This window comes from Furipterus horrens, unplaced genomic scaffold, assembly GCF_987537825.1.
Source record: "Furipterus horrens unplaced genomic scaffold, mFurHor1.1.pri manual_scaffold_13, whole genome shotgun sequence".
Classification (NCBI taxonomy): Eukaryota; Metazoa; Chordata; class Mammalia; order Chiroptera; family Furipteridae; genus Furipterus; species Furipterus horrens.
Window position 1 is genome coordinate 35,611,534 of NW_028327183.1, and position 24,384 is coordinate 35,635,917.

The window sequence follows — 24,384 nt, forward strand, 5'->3', positions numbered from 1 at the left end:
ACCAGGCGGGGGCTGGGCAGGAGGCAGGAGAAGTAGAAGGGCAGTTGGGGCACTCTGTCTGACTCCCTCTAATTCATATACCCATCCTTTAGTCCTTGTGAACACCCCCTGCCTGCTTTCTCTCCCCAAAGCCCCATCCTCAGGCCAAGCCTGTCCGTACTCCCACCTCCCCTTGATTGGCACACCTGGGCCCACCCCTCAGACTAGAGGGAGGCAGGTGGCTGGGCTGGCCTGGTCCAGCCCCAGCAAACCCTGCCCCACCAGCCAGGTGGCCTCTGGCGCTGCCAATCCCTTTGCCCGCCCCTCCCCACCCCTTTCCCCGCCTCCTACCCAGCTCCCTCCTCCTCAGGTGAGGCAGCCTGGCCTAGCAGGCCCCACGCTGCTGCCTCTGCCTCCCGGCCGCGCAGCTACTGCGGGGCCATCATGCTCCTGCCCAGGCCTGGAGACTGACCCTCAACTGACACCATCTCTCAGCTTCGCCCCCACCTGCCGGACCCCAGGGTAAGGACTGGGGCCACCTCACTCCCACCCAACCTAATGCTCACCTCCCAAGAGAGGGACCCCAAGAGTGGGCTCTCTGACTTCTTTCCAAGGACCTTGGAGCAGCCCCCTCTTCTTCAGATTCAGATTGGGCCCCAGTCTCCTCCCTCAGATCCAGGAGTCTAGGCCCCTACAGCCCTCCAACCTCATACCATGGGTTCCTGGCCCCCAAAGTCCTCTTTCCCCAAGACCCAGGATTTCAGGCCCCTGCTCGACCCAGGAGTTCAGACCTCCAATACCCTCCCCTTGAGGCTCAGACACGGGAGCTCCCAGGCCTGCAAATCCAGGTGTCTCCCTGGCCACCAGTCAGACACTGACCCCATCCTTGAACCCAGCCTAATCTGTGTCCATGATCACAGCGTGCTCTGGCCAGGTCCCAGGTCCTCCAGTCTCTCTGGGTGGGTGCCTGGGACTGGGGGCACTGGAGCTGGGCTGGGCTCCCCCAGGCCCTGCCTCCCCGTTCATCTCCCCACAGGTCCTGCCCGGGCCCAGGAGGTCAGCGGGGAATCATTAACAAGAGGCTGTGACATGGCAGAGAAGGAGGGTGAGTCCCCCTTTTCCTGAGCCCCGACTTTGGCTCTGCCTGATGCCCCTCCCTCTGTGCTGTCTTCCCAACCCTCTGTCCCCTTAGAGCCCCCTCTCTCTGGTACTCGTCCTGGGCCCATCCCCACCCCCTTCTGAATCCATCTCCACCTGATTAACCATTAACCAAATTTTCTGGGAGGCTGTGCACCATCTGCCTCCCTGCTACCCCACATGACCTTCCTGGCTCCCTGCCTCAGTTTCTCCTCCCCCTCCCCTCAGCAATTCTTCAGCTGACCCTGGCTAGACCTGCCCTCCGCTTGGGGCTACAATGGGAGACTGGCTGTTATGGGAAAGGACACAGACTCTGGAGTTGAACCTTTTGGCCTGCATTTGAATCTGCTTCTGCCACTTCTTTGTTGTATGATCTTGTGCAAATGACATGGTTTTTCTAGGCTTCAGTTCCCTCCTGGGTCAAACATGGATCCCAATGCCACCTACCAGCATGAGGTTTCTGGGAGCAGGGACACAGCATGGGGCTTAGCATGTCAGATTCATACCATGAACCAGAGTTGTCATGACTGGTCAGCAGGCTTGGAATCCCAGGGATTCAAGACCCGCACCAATTCCAGACATTCCTCCTACCTCCTGGCACTGTGGGCAAAAGAGCAGGAGGACTTTGAACTTGGGAGGAAGGATGAAAAGGGGAGAGAGAGCAGAGAAACCACTTTAGGGTAATGGAGAGAAGCCACTGCTGAGTGGCTGGCACCCAATGGCTCTTGGCAGCCCCTAATAAGGGCTTCCCATAGCCTGGGTACCTCTTAACCTCTTCCACACTTGGGAGCCAGCTGGAGAGGCTGAGAAAATGCAACTTCTTTTTCCTGCCCTCTCCAGCTGGGCTGACCCCCTCTCTTCCTCCTGGAACTAGGCTAGCTGGGCTTGGTCCTAGAAAGTAGTACTTGCTTGCTACTTAGTAGTAGCTGTGAGGACCTGAGCAAAGCAGCATGCCTAACTCTTGGCCTCAGTTTCATCATCTGGAAAATGGAGTTGGAACTCATGCACACCTCACAGGCTGGTGTGAGTATTTAAATGCAGAAACTGCTGAGTATGTCGTCTGATATGATCAATGTGGATCACTGGCCTCCTTGGGTCTCAGCACAGTTAGCCACTCAGACCTCCAATCATTCTACTATGGCCCAGAGTGCAGCCAGGCTTCCTGTGGCTCAGAAGGCCCTGTACCCTTGCTGAGTAGGTGAACAGTGAAGCCCCATACCATCTGGAGGATTCCTTCCTAGAGTCAACCGAAGGGAATCACCAGGGTTGGGGCCTGTGGGTGAATGACCTGATGAAGGAAAACAGAATGCGCTGGAAAGGATGGACAGAGGCAGGCCTGGGTACAGAGAGAACTGAAGCAGCTTGGGTGTGGGCTCGGAGTCTGGCTGGAGGTGTAGTCAAACCTGGACATAGATGCTAAAAGGTTGTGGTGCTGAGCCTACTTCCTAGGTGATCCGAGGTAGACGCCTGCTCCTCTCTGGGCCTCTTCCTCATCTGTAAGTCAGGTGGTGATAATAATTATACCTTCCTCACGGACAGTTACAAAGATTTTTAAGAACCACAGGATAGGGAGCCATTGCTGTTGCAGTGGCTGCTTGTGTTTGTGTTGCCCAATTCGAGGGTCTTGGTGCTTCTGGTGACTTAGACTTGGAGGAGTTGATATCTGAGTTGACATTCAGGATGAGGAGGACAAAAGTAGGGTGTGCCAAGCAGAAGGAAGAGCCTCCTAACTAAATGTTGGGGATAACTTCTGGGGGTGCAGTGGCACATAGATAATTTGAGTCTTCCTGGAGGTACAGTTGAAATGGAGCTGGGAGGGTGATTGAGGCTGTTCCCACTGTTTGCGATGAGGGGCAGGTAGATGTCTCAGCAGTGCTTGGTCTCTCTACAAGATCACACTGGCGGCTATTCTGTGTTCCTTTTTCCTAACTTGTATTTATAAGTTCTGTGGTTTTGGTTGCCTTTTGGGAGCTCTCTCAGGTCTCTGATAATGACCCATATGACTGTCTGAAGATTGGGAGAAACATGTATTCAACCCTTAGATCTCTAACAGCCATGCTTACATCTTAGAGTGGCTGGCAGCACAGGGCTGAGGGTCTTTGACTCTGTCCTAGGGAGCACTGGGGAGTCATGGAAGGTACTATGTAAAGAAGGGACAGGTTAGATTTGATAGCTATGAAGAGCCCCACAGGCTTCCATGTGGAGGCTGGCCCAGAGTGTTGCCTGAGCCAAGGTTGATGGGGCTGAGGGAAGGGAAGGAGAAGTGGGCAGGATACGTTCAAGAGGCCTATAGGCTGTGGAGCTGGCAAGCTCTGAAGTGGGGGAGGCGTCCTGCAGAGGAGGGACAGCCCTGAGGATGAGGGCATCTGAGACAGGACCTGAGGGTTTGGGGGGACTTGGAGATCAGTATGGGACCTGGGGGGTGTGAAAGTCCTCAAGAATTCCAGGCAGAGGCAACTCAGAGGCTGCAGGAACCCTGGTCTTCAAAGAGTCCAAGGTTGGGGACAGAAAAGGGAAACTGTGGAGGTGGGTGACACAGGCTTGGAAGAGGGAGGCGTGAGAGGGAGGCCGCGGCCAGCTCTCTTAATTCCAGATTTCAGGGAGTGACTAGGTCAGGAGATGGAAAAGGCCCTGCCAACAAGTAGAAGGAAAGGCATCTGGGTGCCCCAGAATTAAAATGAGGGAATTTTCTTTCAGAGAGTTGAAGTTGGATCTGAGCGGGACTGAGACACAAGCCATCAGCTGAGTGGAGTTTTAGAGACAAGGAGCTAGAGATGTCACTTGGGAAGGTTTTGCATTCAAATGGTGGGGGCAGAAGAACCATCCTATGAGAAGACAAGGGCAGCCAGGTGCCCCTGGAGGAGCGCAGAGCAGAGCCTCTGGGAGAAGTTGGGGAACGGTGTGGGAGCTGGCTTACTGATCGCAAAGACCCTATTGCTCCCAAAGAATCACATCGAGAATGGTCCCCTCATGGAATGAGGACATTTCCTCTCACACTAGTGGTGCCTGTTTTGGGTTGCACGAAGTCCCCTGACCAGAGAACATGAGAGGAGTCTCTTCCTCTCACCCTGAGAGACATGGGTGGCAGTGCTTTCTGCCCTTACAGACATGCCAGAGCCTCTAGGCTGGGCTCTGAGTGGCAGAGCCCATCTGAAAACAAAGGAAGAAGGACCTCCCACTAGAACAAGGAAAATGCTTGGGTACAGAATTGGGAACTGGGCCTGAGACGCCCTCTTGAGACATGGAAGGGTGTACCAGCTTGCAGCTGGGCTGGCCTGGCCCACTTGGGGCCTCTTTGGAGAGAGAAAGTGTTCGCTCATGCCTCAATAGGAATCACTGGCCTCTCAAATCCTTGAGACACCCAGATAGTGGCCACCCCAGGAAGGTCCTGAACCACTCTCCACTCCGTTCCAGGTGCTTGCTTGGCCCTGTGCCTACCAGTCATACTACCATGACCCAGATGAAAGAGTGGGATCTCCTACAGCCCAGGGAGAGCCTTCCAGATGCCCAGGGCAGTCAGGTGCATGCCAGGCCCAGCTGAAGGCTTTCAGGAGCCTTTTCCCTTCTTTGCTCCTGAAATCCCCAGGTGCCCTGTTGCACTTGGGATAAAATGTGTCTTCTCTTCTGGTTACCAGGCCTCTCTAGTGGCCCCAGCCCTGGTCCCACTGCCTTCCCCAAGTGCATGCCATTCTGGCCATATCAATGGCCTCTTTTGCCCTCTAACAGATCCTGCTTATCTTGCCTCAAGCCTTTGCCTGTGCTGTTTCCTCTGTCCACAGTGCTCTTCCTAGAGGTCTTTGCATGGCTGACCTCACCCTTCAGTTCTCAGTTTAAAAGATACTTATTAGGGAGGTCCTCCCTGAGCACCCTACGGAAGCCACCTACTATGCCTGACATGCATTATTTTCTTCCTAGTCTTTGCCACAATCTGGTTTACTTGTCTACTTGTTTACCTCTCCCCCTCACCTACACACATGTGAATGTGAGCTCCATGAGAGCCAGTGTCTCTTCCATCTTGTTTCTGGATGTGTCCCCAGAGGCTAGGATGGTGCCAGGTACACAGCAGGTGCTCAAAAGGACAATGCATGAAGAAAGCTCCGTTTTACCAATGAGGATACTGAGGTCCAGAGAAGTGAAGAAAGTTGCCCGGGACCATACAGCTTTAATGATGTAAAAGTATTTATAGAGGCCTTGTTATGTGCAGGGACTGCAGCACAGGACGAGGCAGCACGGCCTCGTGGTCATACACCTGGGCTCTAGCACTGCCTTTTCCTGGCTGAGTTGCTTCAGGAATGTGACTCTTCTCTGAGCCTGTTTTCCCTGTGTGAAAAATGGGAATCATCACTGAGATAAGAACTGAATAATTTAATGCAGTTAGGGCAGTGCTTGGTGCACAGTAAACATCTGAGAAGAGTTTGGCTCTCATTATTATTCAAAAGAACTTTATTATTTAAAAGAATTATTCTTAGGGGTGAGTACTAGATAGATGCCCATTAAATAGATAAGGAAGCTGAGGCTCTAAGAGGTGATGTCACCTACTCAAGGTCTCAGCTAGGAATGGGGAAGGCCAGTATTAAGTGAGTCTGGCAGTTTTCTAAACTTAAGCTCTCCTCCTCTAGGGGCAAACTTGACCTTGGAGCTGGTCCTGTGGAAAAGGTCTGGTTTTGGAGGGTACCCTGGGACAAAGAGTCTGGAACAGCAGAGAGAAATGAGGTGGTGAGGAAATGCCAAACAGCAAGGAAGGGAGCTGCCAAAAGGGCGAAGGTCAGGGGTCACAGCCACCAAGAGGCTTCAAGAACCTATGGGAAAGTTAGCAGAAGTGAGTGATCCAGGAAGAGATGGCTCAACGTGATGAGGGAGTTACAAAAGCGCAGCATCATTGGGGAGGAGAAATTTCATAAGAGTCAGCAGTGCAGGCAGGGAGGGTGGCAGCTGTCCTGGCCACGCCCCCTTCCCAGCTGGAACCCTCAGGGAGCTAGGCACCTGGTTGTCTTTGCTGCAGGGAAAGCTACAGCCCTGCCCCAGGAAACTGGGACTAGGGTATAGCAGGTCTACATACTAAATTAGCCCCGGAGGCAGGGCAGAGTTGGCCCTGTGCCCAGACCCTGCCCTGACAAGGACAGGCCTGGCAGTGGCTTCAGCATGGTGTCTGTTGCAGGTGGCCAGACTGTGCCATGTTGCTCTGGACCCAAGTTAGCAGCCCTCACTGCGGGGACCCTGCTGCTCCTGACAGGCATCGGGGCAGCGTCCTGGGCCATTGGTGAGAATGGCCCCCAGCACCTCTACCCTCCCCTGCCCGCTCAGCCTGCCTGCCCTCACCTCTGCCTTCTCTGCAGTGACTGTTCTACTCAGGAGTGATCAGGAGCCTCTGTATCCAGGTGAGTAAAGCAGGCTGGGACTCTGGGGAGCCATGTAGGAAACCTGTACCTGGTGGGAGCTCAATGGAAAGATTTTTTGAATGAATGCATGAAGAGAGGCTAGTAACAAAAGTGCACTCATGTTGAGTGCTTGCTCTGGACCAGGTGCTATTCTAAGCAATTCACTTGTCTAACTAAGTTTTTTTCAGACTTTAAATGTGTTACCCATAAATGTATCATGAAATTAAATCCATGAGTTGAAAACCAAATTTTAAAAGTATTAGACTAGAAAATATTGAAATGTATCTCTCTCAGGAAAAACTCTTGCTAATCTTTTGTTTGTTTTTATGAGGGCAAGGCTGTTATTCTCTCTATTTTAAAGATGGGGAAAACTGTGGCTCAGAGCCATGGGATGCTTTGCCCCAGAAAACAGAAGTTTGGGGCCACATCATAATACAAAATTGTTTCTTACTGCAGGGCATAGTCAAAACAAGTCTGAAACAATGATAGCTTCTATTATCCCTATTGACAGATGTGGAAAGTGAGGACCAGAGAGGACACGCAGCTGGTCAATGATGGGACCAGGAATAGCTCTTAGACTTACCTGATAGAGATGTGTCTGTAGCAGGTAGGAGAGAATGACCACACTGATAAATAGAAGCAGAAGCTCATTATGAAATAAATGAATGAATTATCCCAAATGCCAACTCCAGGCTGCCATTTGTGCTCCAGGACAGCAAGAAGGAAGGGGAAGTTGGTTGATGGGATGTATTTTTCACTCCCATGAGCCTCATCTAGTTCTATGAAGGACCCAAGATATAAAATCCAGACAAGGGGAGCCAACATTAGAGTTAGTCCTCATAGCCAGCACTGAGAGATCAATTACATGTGCCAGACACAGGCCTTGGGCTTTGCAGGTATCAGTTCATGAAGTCCTCACAACAACCCATTTTAATATGGGGAAACGCAGGCACAGAAAGGCCAAGTGACTTGCTGCAGGTCACAGAGCTGGTAAGCAGCAGGTCTAGGATCTGGACGCAGGAAGCGTGGATCCAGCTCTTGTACAGAATCACTACATGCTGTGGTTTCTCAAGAAACAGCCAGTGAGCTGTCAGAGTGAGGGCTCACAAATGCCAGGCCCTGGCTGTGGTCTTTGCACAATAGCCCTGTGGCATTGGGGCTACCATCATCACTACTGATTTGCAGATGACCCAGTGAAGTGAACTGACTTGCCCAAGACCACATGTCACATAAGTGGCAGGGCAGAGGAACCATGTTCCTGCCAGAAGCCCCCTCCCCCTTGATTCCCCCCGGAACTGGCCTGAAATCCCAACAATTTGCAGGATCCAAGGCTCCTGGGCCACAGGCCCTCTCTGCCCTCAATTCACCCTTGCTCCTGGTGCTCTCACACCCTCAAAGTGTAACAGAACCCCTGGGCTGCTCCGATTGAAACAGAACCCACGGGCTGTTTAGTTAGGGGCCCGATTGCCCGCTGCCAGAATCATAACTCTGAATACCAGAGTTTGGTGAAAAGAAAAAGAATTGTTTATTTACGCAAAGCCCTGCCTCCCCCTCCCAGACCTGGGCAGTCTTAGGAAAGTCAGAAACACCATTTCCCTAATTCCTAGGCACAGTTCAGCTTTACCAGTAGCTGCCAATCACTCAGTTCTGATTGGGGAGGTCCTTTCTGTGCTGTGGTGCCCTCCAGCTCTCAATGCAGGACCGCCTGGATTCTCAGCCTTCTTGTAAACTGCCTTCTTCCTGCAAACCACATGGATCTCCTCTCTTCTCAAAGCAGCCTGGCAAGAGCCTCTTCTTAAAGCAGCCTGGAGACCCCTGCCCCTCCAAGCCACATGGAGGGAGCCCACCAGAGCGAGAGCCAGAGAGTGAGGGCCAGAGAAAGAGCCTCCTAGCGCCAGAACCAGCCCAAAATGTCCGCAGCTGCTTCTCTTCCTCCCTGCCTCCCAGCCGCAAACTCTGGGGTTTGTTTTTGGACTCCCCTGTTTCTGTAACAAAAGGACCCTCCTGGCACCACAACCTTTGTTCATCTATCTCTTTCCAGCTCATACCTAGATGCAGGTTTGGGGGGCCCTCTCTGAGCCTTGCTGTCTTTCTCTGTCAGCTTGGGGTGAGACTTAGAGGACATGATGGTCCATGCAGTGCTTGGCTCTTGGCCAACTTGGTGAATGTTAGCTTTTTTCTCACCCTTTGGGCTTTAACTTCCCTGAGTGAGGTCTTTCTGCACCCCCAGACTCCATGCTCCCCCAAAGCCGATGGCCATTCCCACTGCCCCAGGTAAAACTTCCCTCACATTGAAGTGGACCATTTACTCCCAGTGAATTTTAGGAGAGAAGGAGCATATTTTTTCCTGCCCCAGACAGTGTCCTGAATGTAGCAGGTGCTCAGGAAATCTTTGCTTAACTAAGCAAGAAGACAAATCGCTGAGATGAACTAACTTGTCCTGGGCTTCCCCTGGAAGGAAGGTAACACAGCCACAGTTCTGGCCCAGCTATGGCCAGTGACAGTACCCTTGCACTTCAACTGTACTTGAGTTTTTGAAAGCATAGGGAAGTTACCAAAAAACCATACAAGACAAAAACCCAAAACTCTATTCCCACCTCATTTTTCTGAGGTTGTCACACTTCCAAATATATCAAACAATTTGGTAAGCAAGCCAGGTGACCCAGAACACACCTTGTCTTGCTTAAACTTATACAAATGAGAATAAAGCATTTAAAAGTGATAAAGGGGCACAGAAGTGGCTCTAAAAGTAATTAGAGGGGGCATTTTATATTCCCTCCCTCCTCCACCTTCCCCAAAACACATTCATAAAGTGATAATGTTTTCCTAAAACCTCATACTTTCTGGAAGTCTGGGGCACTTACTTGAAAATAAGAATTCACCTCCACCCTAGTTGTTGTTTCAAACTCCATGTCTTGATTTTGGAACTCAGAGGCTGGTGGGTACCCCCTGCCCCCACCCCAGAGCAAGGGGCCATGATTAAGGAAACTTAAAAAAATTTTTTTTAAATTAAATGTATTGGGGTGACACTGGTTAATAAAGTTATATAGGGTTCAAGTGTGCATTTCTATGACACAACATCGGCATACTGCATTGTGTGCCCACCACCCAAAGTCAAATCTCCTTCCATCTCCATGTATTTGACCCCTTTTACCCTTTACTTCCCCCACCCCATCCCTTTCCTCTGGTAACCACCATACTGCTGTCTATGTCTGTGAGGTCTTATTTGTTTATCTTGTCTGTTCATTTGTTGCTTTTAGTTTTATATCCCACATCCGAGTCTAATCATGTGGTCTTGACTTTCCATCTGATTATTTCTCCTGGCATGGTATTATCAAGATCCATCCATGTTATTGCAAATGGCAGTATTTCATCTTTTTTTTTATCAGCCAGGGAGCTCTTAGTCTGGGCTATGGGTGAGTATATTCGAGGTGAAGACAAGTAAGGGTCTCTGTGATACCCACGGGGAGTATGCAGGTCAGCAGGCCTAGGCTTAAATCCTGGCTTTGTCGGTTTTTTGGCCCCTGAGAAAATACATCCTTCCTGACGCTCAGTTTCTTCATCTGTGATATGGGCAAAGAAATGGTCTCTTCCTCCCAGTGTAATTTTGGGATTCGAAGAACCCTCAGCTGTGACACAGGATGAGGCCAGCTCACTGATCCCCGCACAGGGAACACAGCCATTGTAATTCTTGTTTTATCCTTAGGAGTGGATGTGTAGGGCAACATTAAAAGCTTGGGATTTAGAGTCCCTTGGGCCAAAATACATGTCCCCTCTCTGCCTCTCACTCACTTGGTGATGTTGAGCAAGTCACCCTACCTCTCCAAGCTTCCGCTTCCCCATCTGGAAGATGGGTAGATCTTTGTGGCCATAGAGCTATGCTGAGGCCTTGGTTGAGGTGGTAGGGAAAGCATGTAGCATAGTGCTGGCACACAGTAGGTCCTCAGCAGGATAGAGTGCTCCCTGGAAGTCCTTGTCCAGTTCTGCGGAGCTTTGGGAAGGCTCAGCTTGGGGATGGCCTCACCCGTTTTTTCCTGAACTGCAAAAGTGACTTATACCAGAGTCAGTGTCCCTGCATGTGCTCTCAGAACACCAGTCATGCAGGAGGCCCAGGAGAACAGAAGAGACTCACAGCTGTTCTTCCCCCAAACCTACCTTCCCTGTCTTCCCTATCCCCGTCAATAGCAGCTTTGTCCTTCTAGTAGCTCAGGCCAAACACCTTGAAATTGTCCTTGACCTCTCTCTCCTTCCCTCATCCAATCTGTCCCCAAACCCTGTGGATGGACCTAAACTCTTCTCTCCTTCTACTGCCCCCTCTGGCCCAGCCTCCATCCTCTCCCTTCTGGACCTCACAGCTGCCTCTTCCCTGGTCTCCTACTCCCATCCTGCCCCTGCAGTCTGCTCCCCGCATGCAGCCAGAGGGAGCCTGTGAGCCAGTCAGGCCAGGCCCTCTGGGCTAGGAGTCTCCCCAGCTGCACCTCATAAGCAAAGTCCTAGTGTTGATCTAGTCTGTCTCCTGTGTCATTTTCCCCTCGCTCACTCTGCTCCAGCCTACTTGCTACTCCTCAGCCCCACCCCCAGCCGTGGAATCTTTGCACTTGCAGTTCCCTTGGCCTAGTTCTCTGTTCCCTCACTTTGCAACTCTCTTTCTTACTTCCTTCAAATCTTTGTTCACTTACCACTTCTCAGGGAGGTTTCCTCTTCCCAGCTATTGAAAATTGCAACCTCCCCTCAACCTCACTGCTCACACCAGCACCCCTGATTCTGTCAAGGTTGATTTGTCTCCCTGGCCCCATCTTTTGTGACACACAAACTATTTTCCTTATTTGTCCCTTTCATTATCCATCTCACTTACTGACCTTTGAGCACCACAGAGCAGGGGTTTTGTCTGATATTTTCATTGCCTAAACTAGAGTCGGCATGTACTGAGTGTTTGATGAATGTACATAAATACAACTAAGGGCTGAGACCTGGCTTAGGTGCAAACAAGGGTTCTCTGGCCATGTGTTGGGAGAGGCCTGGGAGGGGCTGAGGGTACATCAGTTTTCAACACCGCCATCTCCAGACAAGGGAAATCCATCACAAGCTCTATCCAGCCTTCCTGTGCATCTGTGCCCTGCTCCTTCTCAGTTTGTGAAGATGGGCTTGGTTGGGTGACATTTTTATTGTTTTCTGCTTCCCTCACCTCAGACTTTGACTTGGCGAGGGCTGTCTTGGTCTCCTTTGGGTTCCCAGCATCATCTCTTATAGGACTGGGCATAAAGTATGTGTCTAGTTAACAGTTAGCATTTGTTGAATGAATGAATGAATGAATACTATATTCTCCACTTGGGATATTATTATGCACTTTAATATATTGAAGGCTCTGACAAGCCCTGCAGATAAGATAACTATCCTTTCCTCTTTTTTAAAGTTTAAGACTATAGACTATCTATTTAAATATTTTGGCAATCTGATGTATTAGTCCAGGGTCCTCAGATGCAAAAGAAAAAAGAAAAGACTGACTAAGTGAAAAAGGAATGATTAACTCATTTATCCAGCAATTCTAGGAGTTTTTCAAGTCTAGCTTCATCAATAGGCTTTAAAATTGTTATCAGAACTCTCTTGGCTTTCCTCCACGTTGGCTTGATTTTCCCCTCAGTGGGGAAAAGATGGCACCAGCAGATCCAGTCTCACACACCATTCTCTTAGGAGATTGGCTGAAACAGTTTCCCTCTTTCCAAATGTCCCAGCCAAGTCCCAGACCTACAGTACATCAGCAACCAGCTTAGGAATCCCTTTGGAAAGAGGCAGTTCCCTGGTTCCAGCAGGGCCAACCAAAGTCCCAGGGCCACTGTCCTTGGTCCAATTTGAGTCCTGGGCTCTTCCAGACACAATCACGAGTGTGGGGGGCCTAGGGTGCTCTGATCAGTCTTGCCAGGATTCTGGACTAGAACTCCATGGCTGCAGAACAGCCAGGAGGGGCTGGGGCAGGAAGATGACCCATGTGGCCCATCCTGTACCTCTGCAGTGCAGGTCAGCCCAGCGGACTCTCGGCTCACAGTGTTTGACGAGACAGAGGGGACATGGCGGCTGCTGTGCTCCTCGCGCTCCAACGCCAGGGTGGCAGGACTCAGCTGTGAGGAGATGGGCTTTCTCAGGTACTGGGGTGCCCCTTGGAGGGGTAGCAGAGGGAGGCTGGGAGGAGCAGGCCTGACCCCCGCCCTGCCCAGGGCACTGACCCACTCGGAGCTGGATGTGCGGACAGCGGGTGCCAACGGCACATCAGGCTTCTTCTGTGTGGATGAGGGAAGGCTGCCCCATGCCCAGAGGCTGCTCGAGGTCATCTCCGTGTGGTGAGAAGGGCAGCGGGCAGGTGGGGCACACACCCCGGGCCCCGCAACTCCCAAGGTGCACCCCCACACCCACTCTTCCTCATCTTCCTTCTATTCTTCTGAACTCGCCTCTCTTTTTGTTTCTATCCCCATCCCTCTTACAGTGACTGTCCCAGGGGCCGCTTCCTGGCTACCACCTGCCAAGGTGAGACCCTGAAACCCAGAACCCTCTTCGTGGATAAGGCCATGACCCCTTAAGTCACCCAAGGATAGGGCTGTGTCACCTTCAGATACCACTAGAGTGGGGCCTTGTCCTGCCAGACACCTTTAAACAGGGCTACATCTTCTAAGATCTTCTAAGGATGAGACTGTGTCCCCACTACCCCCAAAGCAGGGCCATATCCCCATAGGTCCTCACAGATGGGGCATGTTATCTCAGACTCCCCCAGGGTGGGCCCATGTTTCCTCGGATGCCTCAGGTCCCTGTTATGACCCTCACACTTCCTAGAGTGGCGCGTGTTCTCCCAGACCTTCTAGGACAGGGCTGGCCCCTAGGGCTCCAGGTCCCCCCCACTCAACTCCTCCTGACTGCCCCTCTCCCACAGACTGCGGCCGCAGGAAGCTGCCCGTTGACCGCATTGTAGGGGGCCAGGACACCAGCCTGGGCAAGTGGCCATGGCAAGTCAGTCTTCGCTATGATGGAGCACACCTTTGTGGGGGGTCCCTGCTCTCTGGAGACTGGGTGCTGACAGCTGCGCACTGCTTCCCTGAGTAAGTAGCCCCATAACACTAAGGAGGCTGGCAGGGGTCAGTGAGATGGGGAGGCTGAGCCCAGGCAGGCTGCCACCCTCCTCTCCTGTTCTCTGGTAGGCGGAACCGGGTCCTGTCACGATGGCGAGTGTTTGCCGGTGCTGTGGCCCAGGCCTCACCCCATGGCCTGCAGCTGGGAGTTCAGGCAGTAATCTACCATGGGGGCTATCTCCCCTTTCGAGATCCCAACAGTGAGGAGAACAGCAATGATATTGCTCTGGTCCACCTCTCCAGCCCCCTGCCCCTCACAGGTGAGTCTGGGGGCTGAGCCTGGGCCAGGGGACTCCAGAGGCTGGGAGGTCAGAGGAGGATCCAGGGTCCTAGAAGTCCATAGTGATAAAGGAAATGCTCTTGAGGGTCATAAGTGGGTGTCCATCAAAAAGAATGATCAGTGTGGCCACTTCGTAACCATCTGGAAGTGCCTCAAAAAGTGAAACAGAGTTATCATGCGACCCAGCAATTCCACTCCCAGAGGACACACCCGAAGGAAATGAAAACCCGTGTTCACATGGGAACTTGTACACAAACATTCACAGCAGTGCTATTCACAACAGTCAAAAGATGGAAACAAACAAGATGTCTATCCTCTGACAAACGGATAAAAATGTGGTTGATCCATACAATAGAATAATATTTGGCCACAGAAAGGGACAAAGTACTGAATCATGATACACAATGGATGACCCTTGAATACATTACACTAAAAAAGAAGTCAGACACAGGCCACTATATGCTTCCATTTATATGGACTGTTCAGAATAGGCATTTCTGTAGAGAAAGAAAGCAGATTGGTGGTTGCCAGGGATGGGGACAGGGATGGGGAAATTAGGGGGTGATAGGTAAGGATACAGGGAGTTTTGGGGGGTGATAAAAGTGTTCTAAAATTGATTGTGGTGGTAGATGCACCTTACTATTGCCCAGAATGCTACTCAGCATCTATCTGTGAACTCAATAAAAACCATTGACTTGTACACTTATGTGGGTGAATTGTATGGTATATGAATTAAATTTCAAAAATAGCTCTTACCAAAAAATAACCCAATGAAATGAAAAAATATTTTAAATATATGAATGAATAAGAGAGGCAGTTAAGAGCTATTTCCCCTGCAGCTGTTGGGGCACCCATGCTCTCAATGAGGAAGACTCCCGTGGGTGCAGCGTGTCTCTGACACTTCTCCAAGCTGGCCTGTGGGCTGAGGGCATGCCTGGGCTTCACGTTCCACAAGCCACAGTGGACTCATGGTGATGACGTGGATAACAAAACCATAGTACTGATGACGGCGAGCCTCCAACTGGCAACAGTCGAAATAATAATGAACTAATACAATAAAATGATATTATAGTGATGAGAGTAATGAACACCAGCACCTACATGGCACCTTTTGAGTGTCAGGCACTGTTTTTGATATACCGTGCACATGCTCATTAGTTCTCATCACAGCCTGGGAGGGTGGGTCCTTTCATGATCCTGTTTTACACATGGGAAGAGTCCCAACATACACAAGGTAAATAATACCTCAAGTTTCGCACCTGGCAAATGGCAAAGATTTGAGCCCAGGCCTCCTGGCATTGGAATCTGTGCTTCCAGGGAGGCCAGCACCATTTTGTGGTTTGCATTATACTTATTTTATGGCTATTTTTTTTTAAGTGATTCATGATACTAGTTTTCCATTTAAGAGAGTGATCAATACATTTTTTTTCTTTTTTCTTTTGGAATTGCTAATTTATTTATTACAGTTGTCCCACTTTTTCCCCCATTGCTCCCATCCCCACCCTGCCCACCCCTTCTCCCACAATCCATCCCCACCCCGTTACCCTGTTGTCCATGTCTGTGGGTCATTTATACTAATTCCTTGACTAGACCCTCCTCCTTCCCCCCCCCCTTTTCCCCTCCCTGCTAGTTATTGTCAGTCTGCTCTTTGTTTACGTGTCTCTGGTTCAATTTTGCTCATTTGTTTGTGTTGTTCATTAGGTTCTTGTATTAGGTGATATCATATGGTATTTGTCTTTCACTGCCTGGCTTATTTCACTTAGCATAACACTCTCCAGTTCCATCTATGTTATCGCAAATGGCAGGAGTTCCTTCTTTCTCTCTGCTGTATAGTATTCCATTGAGTAAATGTACCACAATTTTTTAATCCTCTCATCTACAGATGGGCACTTAGGCTGTTTCTAGCACTTGGCTATTGTGAATAGTGCTGCTATGAACATAGAGGTGCATAGGTTCTTTTGAATTGGTGTTTCAAGATTCTTCAGGTATAATCCTAGCAATGGAATTGCTGGATCAAAAGGGAGCTCCATTTTTAGTTTTTTGAGGAAATTCCATACTGTTTTTCAGAGTGGATGCACCTGTCTGCTGCATTCCCACCAACAGTGCACTAGGGTTCCCGTTTCTCCACATCCTCACTAGCACTTGTTGTTTGTTGATTTGTTGATGATGGCCATTCTGACCAATGTGAGGTGGTATCTCATTGCGACTTTAATTTGTATCTCTAATGGCTAGTGATGTTGAGCATTCTTTCATATGCCTTTGGACCCTCTGTATGTCCTCTTTGGTGAGGTGTTTGTTCAGGTCCATTGCCCAGTTTTTAATTGGATGGTTTGTCTTCTTGGTGTTAAGTCTTATAAGTTCTTTATATATTTTAGAGATCAAACCCTTGTCTGAGGTATCATTGACAAATATGTTTTCCCATACCATTGGTTCCCTTTTTCATCTTGCTGATGTTTTCTTTTGCTGAGCAGAAACTCTTTAGTTTGATATAGTCCCATTTGTCTATTCTTTCCTTTATTTCCTTTGCTCTAGGAGATATATCAGTGAAAATATTGCGACATGGAATATATGAGATTTTTCTGCCTATGTTTTCCTCTAGGACTTATGGTATCATGACTTACATTAAATCTTTGATCCATCCTGAGTTTATTCTGGTGTGTGGTGTAAGTTGGTGGTCTAGTTTCATTTTTTTGCATGTCCCTCTCCAGTTCTCCCAGCACCATTTGTTGAAGGGACTATTTTCACTCCATTTCACATTCTTTCCCCCTTTGTCAAATATTAGTTGTCCATATAGACCACGATTTATTTCTGGGCTCTCTATTCTGTTCCATTGATCTATATATATGTTCTTATGCCAGTACCAGGCTGTTTTGACTACAGTAGCCTTGTAGTATCATTTGATATCAGGTATTGTGATTCCTCCTACTGTGTTCTTCTTCCTCAAGATTGCTGCAGTTATTTGGGGTCTTTTTTGGTTCCATATAAAATTTTGAAGTATTTATTCTAGGTCTGTGAAATATGCCATTGGTGTTTTAATAGGGATTGCATTAAATCTATAAATTGCTTTGGATAGTACGGACATTTTAATGATGTTGATTCTTCCCACCCAAAAACATGGTATATGCTTCCATTTATTTGTATCTTCCTTAATTTCTTTCTTCAGTGTTATGTAGTTTTCCAAATACAAATCTTTTACCTCCTTGGTTAAGTTTATTCCTAGGTACTTTATTTTTCTTGTTGCTATAGTAAATGGGATTTTCTTTCTAGTTTCTATCTCTGATATTTTATTGTTGGTGTATAGACTACCTTCAACTTCTGAATACTGACTTTGTACCCTGCTATTTTGCCAAATTCATTTATTAGGTCACGTAGAGTTTTGGTGGAGTCTATAGGGTTTCTATGACACTATCATGTCATCTGCAAAGAATGATAGTTTTACTTCCTCTTTTCCAGTTTGGATGCCTTTATTTCTTTTTCTTGTCTGATTGCTGTGGCTAGAACTTTCAAAACTATGTTGAATAGGAGTGGAGAGAGTGGACATCCTTGTCTTGTTCCCGATCTTAGGGGGAATGCTTTCAGTTTTTGCCCATTGAGTATGATGTTGGCTGCAGGTTTCTTGTATACGGCCTTTATTATGTTGAGTTTTGCTCCCTCTATTCCCATTTTGCTGAATGTTTTCATTATAAATGGATGTTGTACTTTAACGAATGCTTTTTCTGCATCTATTGATATGATCACATGATTTTTGTCTTTCATTTTGTTTATGTGGTATATTACGTTTATTGATTTGCAAATATTAAACTATCCTTGCATCCCTGGGATGAATCCCACTTGTCGTGGTGTATGATCTTTTTAATGTGTTGCTGGATCCAGTGTGTCAATATTTTGTTGAGGATTTGAGCATATATGTTCACCAGTGATATTGGCCTGTAGTTTTCTTTCTTTGTTGTGTCTTGACCTGGTGTTGGATTTAGGGTAATACTGGCCTCATAGAAAGAGTTTGGGAGTCTTCCCTCTTCTTGGATTTTTTGGAATAGTTTGAGAAGGACAGGAGTTAGTTCTTCCCTAAATGTTTTGTACAATTTGCCTGTGAAGCCATCCTGTCCAGGGCTTTTGTTTGCCAGTAGTTTTTGATTGCGGTTTCAATTTCACTGGTTGTTATCAGTCTATTCAGGCTTTCTGCCTCTTCTTGATTCAGTTTTGGAAGACTATATGTTTCTAGAAGTTTGTCCATTTTATCCACGTTGTCAAATCTCTGTCAAACATTTGTTCATAGTAATTTCATACAACCCTTTGTATTTCTGTGGCATTGGTTGTGATTTATCCTATTTCATATCTGATTTTGTTTATTTGGGTCCTCTCTTTTTTTCTTGATGAGCCTGGTTAACAACTTGTCAATTTTGTTTATCTTTTCAAAGAGCCAGGTCCTGGTTTTATTTATCTTTTGAATTGTTTGTTTAGTCTCTATGTCATTTAATTCTGCTCTGATCTTGATGATTTTCTTCCTTCTTATTGCTCTGGGCTTTGTTTGTTGTTGTTCCTATAGTTCTTGTAACGGTCGTGTTAGATTTTCTATTTGAGATTCTTCTATCTTTTTCAGGTAGGCCTGTATTGCTTTGAACTTCCATCTCAGGACTACTTTTGCTGTGTCCCACAGGTTTTGGGCTGCTGTGTGTTCATTATCATTTGTTTCCAGAAACGTTTTTATTTCTTCCTTGATGTCATTGTTGACCCATTCATTATTTAATACCATGTTATTCAGTCTACATAAATTTGAATGTTTTTGAGTTTTTTCCTTGAGGTTGGTTTCCAGTTTCAGGCCATTGTGATCTGAGAAGATGCTTGATATAATTTCAATTTTATTGAATTTGTTGAGGCTTGTTTTGTGTCCTACCATGTGATCTATCTTTGACAATGTTCCATGTGCACTTGAAAAAAATGTATATTTTGTTTCTTTGGGGTGAAAGGTTCTATATATATCAATTAAGTCCATTTGATCTAGAGTGTTGTTCACTGCTAGAGTGTTGTATCCCTGCTGTTTCTTTGCTTTGAAGATCTGTCCATTGTTGATTATGGGGTGTTAAAATCCCCTACTATGAATGTGTTGCTGTTGATATCCTTCTTGTTGTCTTCCAAGATTTTCCTTATATATTTGGGTGCTCCTGTGTTGGGTGCATATATGTTTATCAGCGTTATATCTTCTTGATGGATTGTTCCTTTAAGTATTATGAAATGTCCTTCTTTGTCTCTTATTATGGCCTTTGTTGTGAAATCTATTTTTTCTGATATAAGTATTGCTACCCCAGCTTTGCTTTCATGTCCATTTGCTTGAAATAGTTTTTTCCATCCTTTCACTTTCAGTCTGTGTAGATCTTTTGTTCTGTGGTGGGTCTCTTATAGACAGCATATATGTGGGTCATGTCTTCTTATACATTCAGCTACCCTACGCCTTTTTACTGGAGCATTTAATCCATTTACATTTAAGGTTATTATTAATAGGTACTTATTCATTGTGATTTTTTTTCCCTTTGTACCTGTGTTCTTCTCTCTCTCTCTCTCTCTCTCTCTCTCTCTCTCTCTCTCTCTCTCTCTTTCTTTCTCTTCTTAAAGCAGTTCCTTTAGCATCTCTTGCCATATTGGTTTGGTGGAAATGTATTCTTTCAGCTTTCTTTTGTCTGGGACACTCTGTATTTCACCTTCCATTTTGAATGAGAGTCTTGCTAGATAGAGAAGTCTTGGTTATAGGCGTTTGTTTTTCATTGCTTGAAATATTTTTTGCCATTTCCTTCTGGCTTGTAGTGTTTCTGTTGAGAAATCAGCTGATAGCCTTATCAAACCTCTCTTATATGTTAATAGCTGTTTCTCTCTTGCTGCCTTTAGGATTTTCTCTTTGTTGTTGAATGTTGCCATTTTAATTATGATATTCCTTGGAGTGGGCCTCTTTGAGTTTATCTTCATTGGGAACCTCTTTTCTTCTTGGACTTGTGTGACTGTTTCTCTCCTTGAGTCAGGGAAGTTTTCTGTCATTACCTATTCAAACATGTTTTCTATCCCTTGCTCCCCTTCTTCTCGCTCTGGTATCCCTATGATATGGATATTGTTATGTGTCATGTTGTCCTGCAGCTCTCTTAAACCCTCTTCATTCTTCTTCAGTCTTTTTTTATTTTGTTGCCTTGTCTGGGAATTTTTTTCTATATTGTCCTCCAGCTCACTGATCCAATTCTCTGCTTCCTCTAGCCTGATTTTTATTCCTTTTACTGTATTCTTAAGTTCAGAAACTGTATTCTTTATTTCCTCCTGGCTCTTATTGATAGTTTCTACATCCTTTTTAATGCTAGTGTAGTTCTCAGTAAGTTCCTTGTAGCTTCCCTGGAATTCTTTGTAGTTTCCTTGGAGTTCTCTGTAATTCCCCTGAAGTTCATTGTAGTTTTCTCTGAGTTTGCTGAGTTCATTGAGCTTCCTTATAACCATTCTTTTGAATTCCATGTCTGATAGTTTGCTTGCCTCTGTTTCATCTAGTACTCTTTCTGGGGATTTCTCTTTTCCTTTTGTTGGGGGGGGGGTTGTTTCTTTGTCTCCCCATTTTAGATGCCTCTTCTTGTTTGTTTTTCTTAGATTTGTCTGCTTTGATTTCCCACCTTCGTGGTGTGACCTTCTGTAATAGGACATCTGGGGGATTCAGTGGTGCAGTTTCTTCTATCTCCTGAGCTTGATGCCTGATCTTGGGATGTCCTTTATGCCATTTGGTGAGGCTATCTGGTTGTACTTCAGTTTTGGTTGTTGTTGTGTTACTCTTTAGTGGAACCTTCCCTCTGGCTAGTTGATTGAGGCTCATTCTGCCCACCACGTCTTGAATTCTTTTGTGGAAATGCTGTTAAAACACAAACACATAGCCCAGGCAAGAAACCCACACCCTGAAAAATATCCCCCATCCACAATTACACTATCAGCAGTCAATGAGCCAGTATTAATATAGACGTAACAAGATTAAGACTATTATACTAAAGGAAAAACAAATAAGAGTTGGCTAACTGAAGGAAAGATGATTTTTGAGAGAGAAGGTGGAAGGGTAATAACAGTAGTGAGTAGGGGCATGCAATGAAAGACAGTAAGTAATATTTACATTGTATGTTGAAAAAGGGAAGGAAGAAGGCAGAATGAAGTATAGTGTTAAGTTTACACAGAAGTTATATATTATATATTTAGTGTGAGAGGGAGCATAAACCAACCAACCAAACAAAAAAAATGAAGAAGAAGAGCGAGAGGGAGAGTAGGTAAGAAGCAAATTAAAGAAAGAGCTTTTCTCCAGCACAACCTTTGGGCTATGGTTGATATAGGTGGGATGAGACTAAGAGGGAAAAAAGAAAAAAGAAAAGTTTAAGAGATGTCCAAAAGAAAGGGAAGTGATTCTGAGATGATAGAGGGGGTAGCTATGCTAGGAATGAGGAGTGAAAAACAGGCTAAGACAGGGAAAAATTTTTCCAAATTTAAGCTGAAAGAATAGATACTAGTTGTAGTAGGAGAGAAGATATAATTTAAGACCAAAGTAAGAAGTGGAGATTGGCTGTTAAGGTGGGGTAATAAAAGGGAGGAGCAACATAAGATATTTGTAATAAACTATAATATAACAACTAGTGACTTAAAATGCATAAACTGGGAGGGCAAGAAAATAGCTCATGAAAAATACCATGGCAGAATTTGTCCCAGTAATGTCTGGTTTTTACCACTTTCTTCTCTTTTTGGATCGACCCTGGTCAAAGTTCCATGTGTTTCTTATTTTCCTTTCTGGCTGGCTGGCTGTGAGGAGATCTAGCTGGATATGGGGCTGCTGTTCTCTCTGTTGTGGGCCTGCTGCAGCTCTCCACTGTGAGCCGCACTGAACTGGGTCACCCGCCACTGGTCCTGCGGCCCTCTCCAGCACTCCTTGTGCTTGTCTAGCAACGCCACTCTCACATGTTTTTTTCTTCAAAACAAAACAAAGTCCCCTCTTTTGTGAAAAGAGTGAGGGGTTAACAACATTGAAGTAAGGAAGTGTTCAGGAGGCACAAGGGGATAGGATGGGAGCAATTTGGGTTTACGATGCAGATACTTGCTGGCTGTGTGATCTGGGGCATGTGGCTTCACCTCTCTGTGCCTTAGTTTCCCTCACCTCTTAAATGACTTCCTAGTATCATTGAGTTGATGAAAAAGGTGAATATGAGTAAAAAGCTTAGAGCGACGCCAGCATATAATGAGCCCTCAGTTAATGATAGCAGTCATTGCTATTGTCATTATTTATTACTATTACTAGTTATGAGAGCATTTCCCATTAGCTAGGCATGCTACTCAGCATTTCACCAATTTCTTACTATCAGCTCTAAGGGAAACAATTGTGTCCATTTTGCATCTGAGCGTCTGAGGCTCAGGCAGGTCTGCCAGGACTGCTGCATGAGTTATGCCACATCTCAAGGGTGCCATTTTCACTGTGGCCAGTGTAGACCTGTGTATTTATCATTATGGTTTTTCACAAGTGAAAGTCAAGTATCTCAAGACAGGGGTGCCTTTTTCTATTTCTTACAAAGGCACCCTCTAAATGGGGTTTGGCCTCCTGGGCCATGGTTAAGAACACAGGCTTGGAAATTGGGCAATCTGGGTCCAAATTCTGGTTTTGCCATTGACTATGAGACTTTGGAAAAGTGAGGTGGCCTCTTTTCCCCCTCTGTAAAATGGAGTAATAGTCACCTTTATCTCCTTGTGCGGATGGGAGATTAAAGGAAGTGATACAGGAAGAGGCCTTATACAGAGAGAGCTCTCAATAGACAGCAACTTCTACTGTGGTTGTTATAAAAGAACAGAGGAAAGGATGTGCTGGGTGCACTAGAGGTAGCCAGACAGAAGTTGGTACCAGGTGGGGCTAGATTGATGTGGTCTCTCTCACAGAATACATCCAGCCTGTGTGCCTCCCAGCTGCTGGCCAGGCCCTGGTGGATGGCAAGATCTGTACAGTGACTGGCTGGGGCAACACGCAGTACTATGGTGAGTTCCATTCTTCACCTGGGAAGCCACCATTAGGAAGACTCTGAAATAGACTGGGGAAGGGCAGTCTGGCAGGTTTAGTGCCTCTTGGCCCCAGGCCATAGGGACACTGAGGAGCCTGGGGTGGTCATCAGAGGGGAAGGGGATTTTGTATGCTCCTCAGCTCTCGCCAGCCTTGCCTGCACACCTCCCAGGCCAACAGGCTGGGGTACTCCAGGAGGCCCGAGTCCCCATAATCAGCAATGATGTCTGCAATGGCCCTGACTTCTACGGGAACCAGATCAAGCCCAAGATGTTCTGTGCTGGCTACCATGAAGGTGGCATTGATGCCTGCCAGGTGAGGGATTGTGGGGGCCGCCCTTGGCCCTGCCACTCTAGAGATGGGGACACAGGGCAGTGGGTGGTCAGGCTCTCTAGCTCAGGGTCAGAGGGCTCTGTGGCCACAGCCCATGCCATTCGAAAGGGTCTCCAGCCGTGCCTCCACTTCTCCCACCAGGGAGACAGTGGTGGCCCCTTCGTGTGTGAGGACAGCATTTCTCGGACCCCACGTTGGCGACTGTGTGGCATTGTGAGCTGGGGAACTGGCTGTGCTCTGGCCCAGAAGCCAGGCGTCTACACCAAAGTCAGTGACTTCCGGGAGTGGATCTTCCAGACCATAAAGGTGAAAGTTGGGCCCAAATGGCACCAGAGGGCGGGAAAGTCTGGGGCTCTCATGGGGGAAAGGGAGGCAGGGGTTTTCTGGAGACCTTTGCTCAGGCCTAGAAGAGGCACCCAATGGAACAGATGGATTTCAAAAGGCTTTTGGGGAGAAGGGTGTTAGTTGTAGGACTTTCAAGGAAGCCCCTCAGACCTCAGAAGTCCCCAATTGTCTTTCCCCAGATTCACTCCGAAGCCAGCGGCATGGTGACTCAGCTCTGACCTGATGCTTCTCCTTGCTAAGAACACCTCCAGAGTCCGAGCTGATCTAGGTGGCCTTAGCCCCACCTTGGGGCTGGAATGTAACTTTTATATTCTTGGGCCTGGCCCACACGTCCAAGAATACCTTCTCTCCAGCATCCTGTCTTCCATAGTGGCGGGCCCACTCAGCCGTGGGACCACCCAAGCCTCACCTTCCTTGATCCCCCTGTAAATATTGTTCTGCCATCTGGAGACCCCTATCTAAGTGTCCCTAATGGCAGGCTGTTCTTTAAATAATAAAGATGGGTTTTGATTAATGTGGCCTCTGAATTAGCAAATGTAAGAAGCAATGAGAACATTTGGGGGGAAGGAAATGAGGAATTAGGGCCTGGAACAAATCAGGCAGGGACAGTGATCCTCTAATTCCTATTGGTTCATGTAACTGGAAATGCCCTGAAGCATCTGGCTTCAGGTACTGCTGGATCCAGCTGCTCAAATATTTTTCATCAGGACTATACCTCTTTTCCTTTCAAATCTGTTTTTCTCTGGGTCAGCTTCACTTCCAAGCAACCTCCTCTATAAG

At 47.3% G+C, this 24,384-nt stretch overlaps 1 protein-coding gene across 3 annotated transcripts; it reads left to right on the plus strand.

Moving 5' to 3' along the window:
• Positions 1–338: 338 nt before the first annotated feature.
• HPN (hepsin) lies at positions 339–24,118 on the plus strand. Of its 3 annotated transcripts, XM_090260232.1 has the most exons (13): positions 339–501; positions 1,016–1,084; positions 6,275–6,376; positions 6,453–6,494; positions 12,505–12,634; positions 12,707–12,829; positions 12,973–13,013; positions 13,414–13,579; positions 13,679–13,869; positions 22,809–22,904; positions 23,099–23,241; positions 23,401–23,565; positions 23,784–24,118. In XM_090260232.1, the coding sequence occupies exons 2-13, from the start codon at positions 1,069–1,071 to the stop codon at positions 23,820–23,822; spliced, it is 1,254 nt and encodes a 417-aa protein (XP_090116358.1). In that variant the 5' UTR covers positions 339–501; positions 1,016–1,068; the 3' UTR covers positions 23,823–24,118. The 3 variants fall into 3 exon arrangements, with proteins under 3 accessions (XP_090116358.1, XP_090116360.1, XP_090116359.1); XM_090260234.1 differs by lacking the exon at positions 12,707–12,829; XM_090260233.1 differs by lacking the exon at positions 6,453–6,494.
• The last annotated feature ends 266 nt before the right edge of the window (positions 24,119–24,384 follow it).

Coding starts and splice junctions, on each gene's coding strand:
- HPN (XM_090260232.1), top strand. Junction 6,377..6,452: donor GGCAGCGTCCTGGGCCATTG/GTGAGAATGGCC, acceptor CCTTCTCTGCAG/TGACTGTTCTACTCAGGAGT. Junction 23,242..23,400: donor GTGGCATTGATGCCTGCCAG/GTGAGGGATTGT, acceptor TTCTCCCACCAG/GGAGACAGTGGTGGCCCCTT.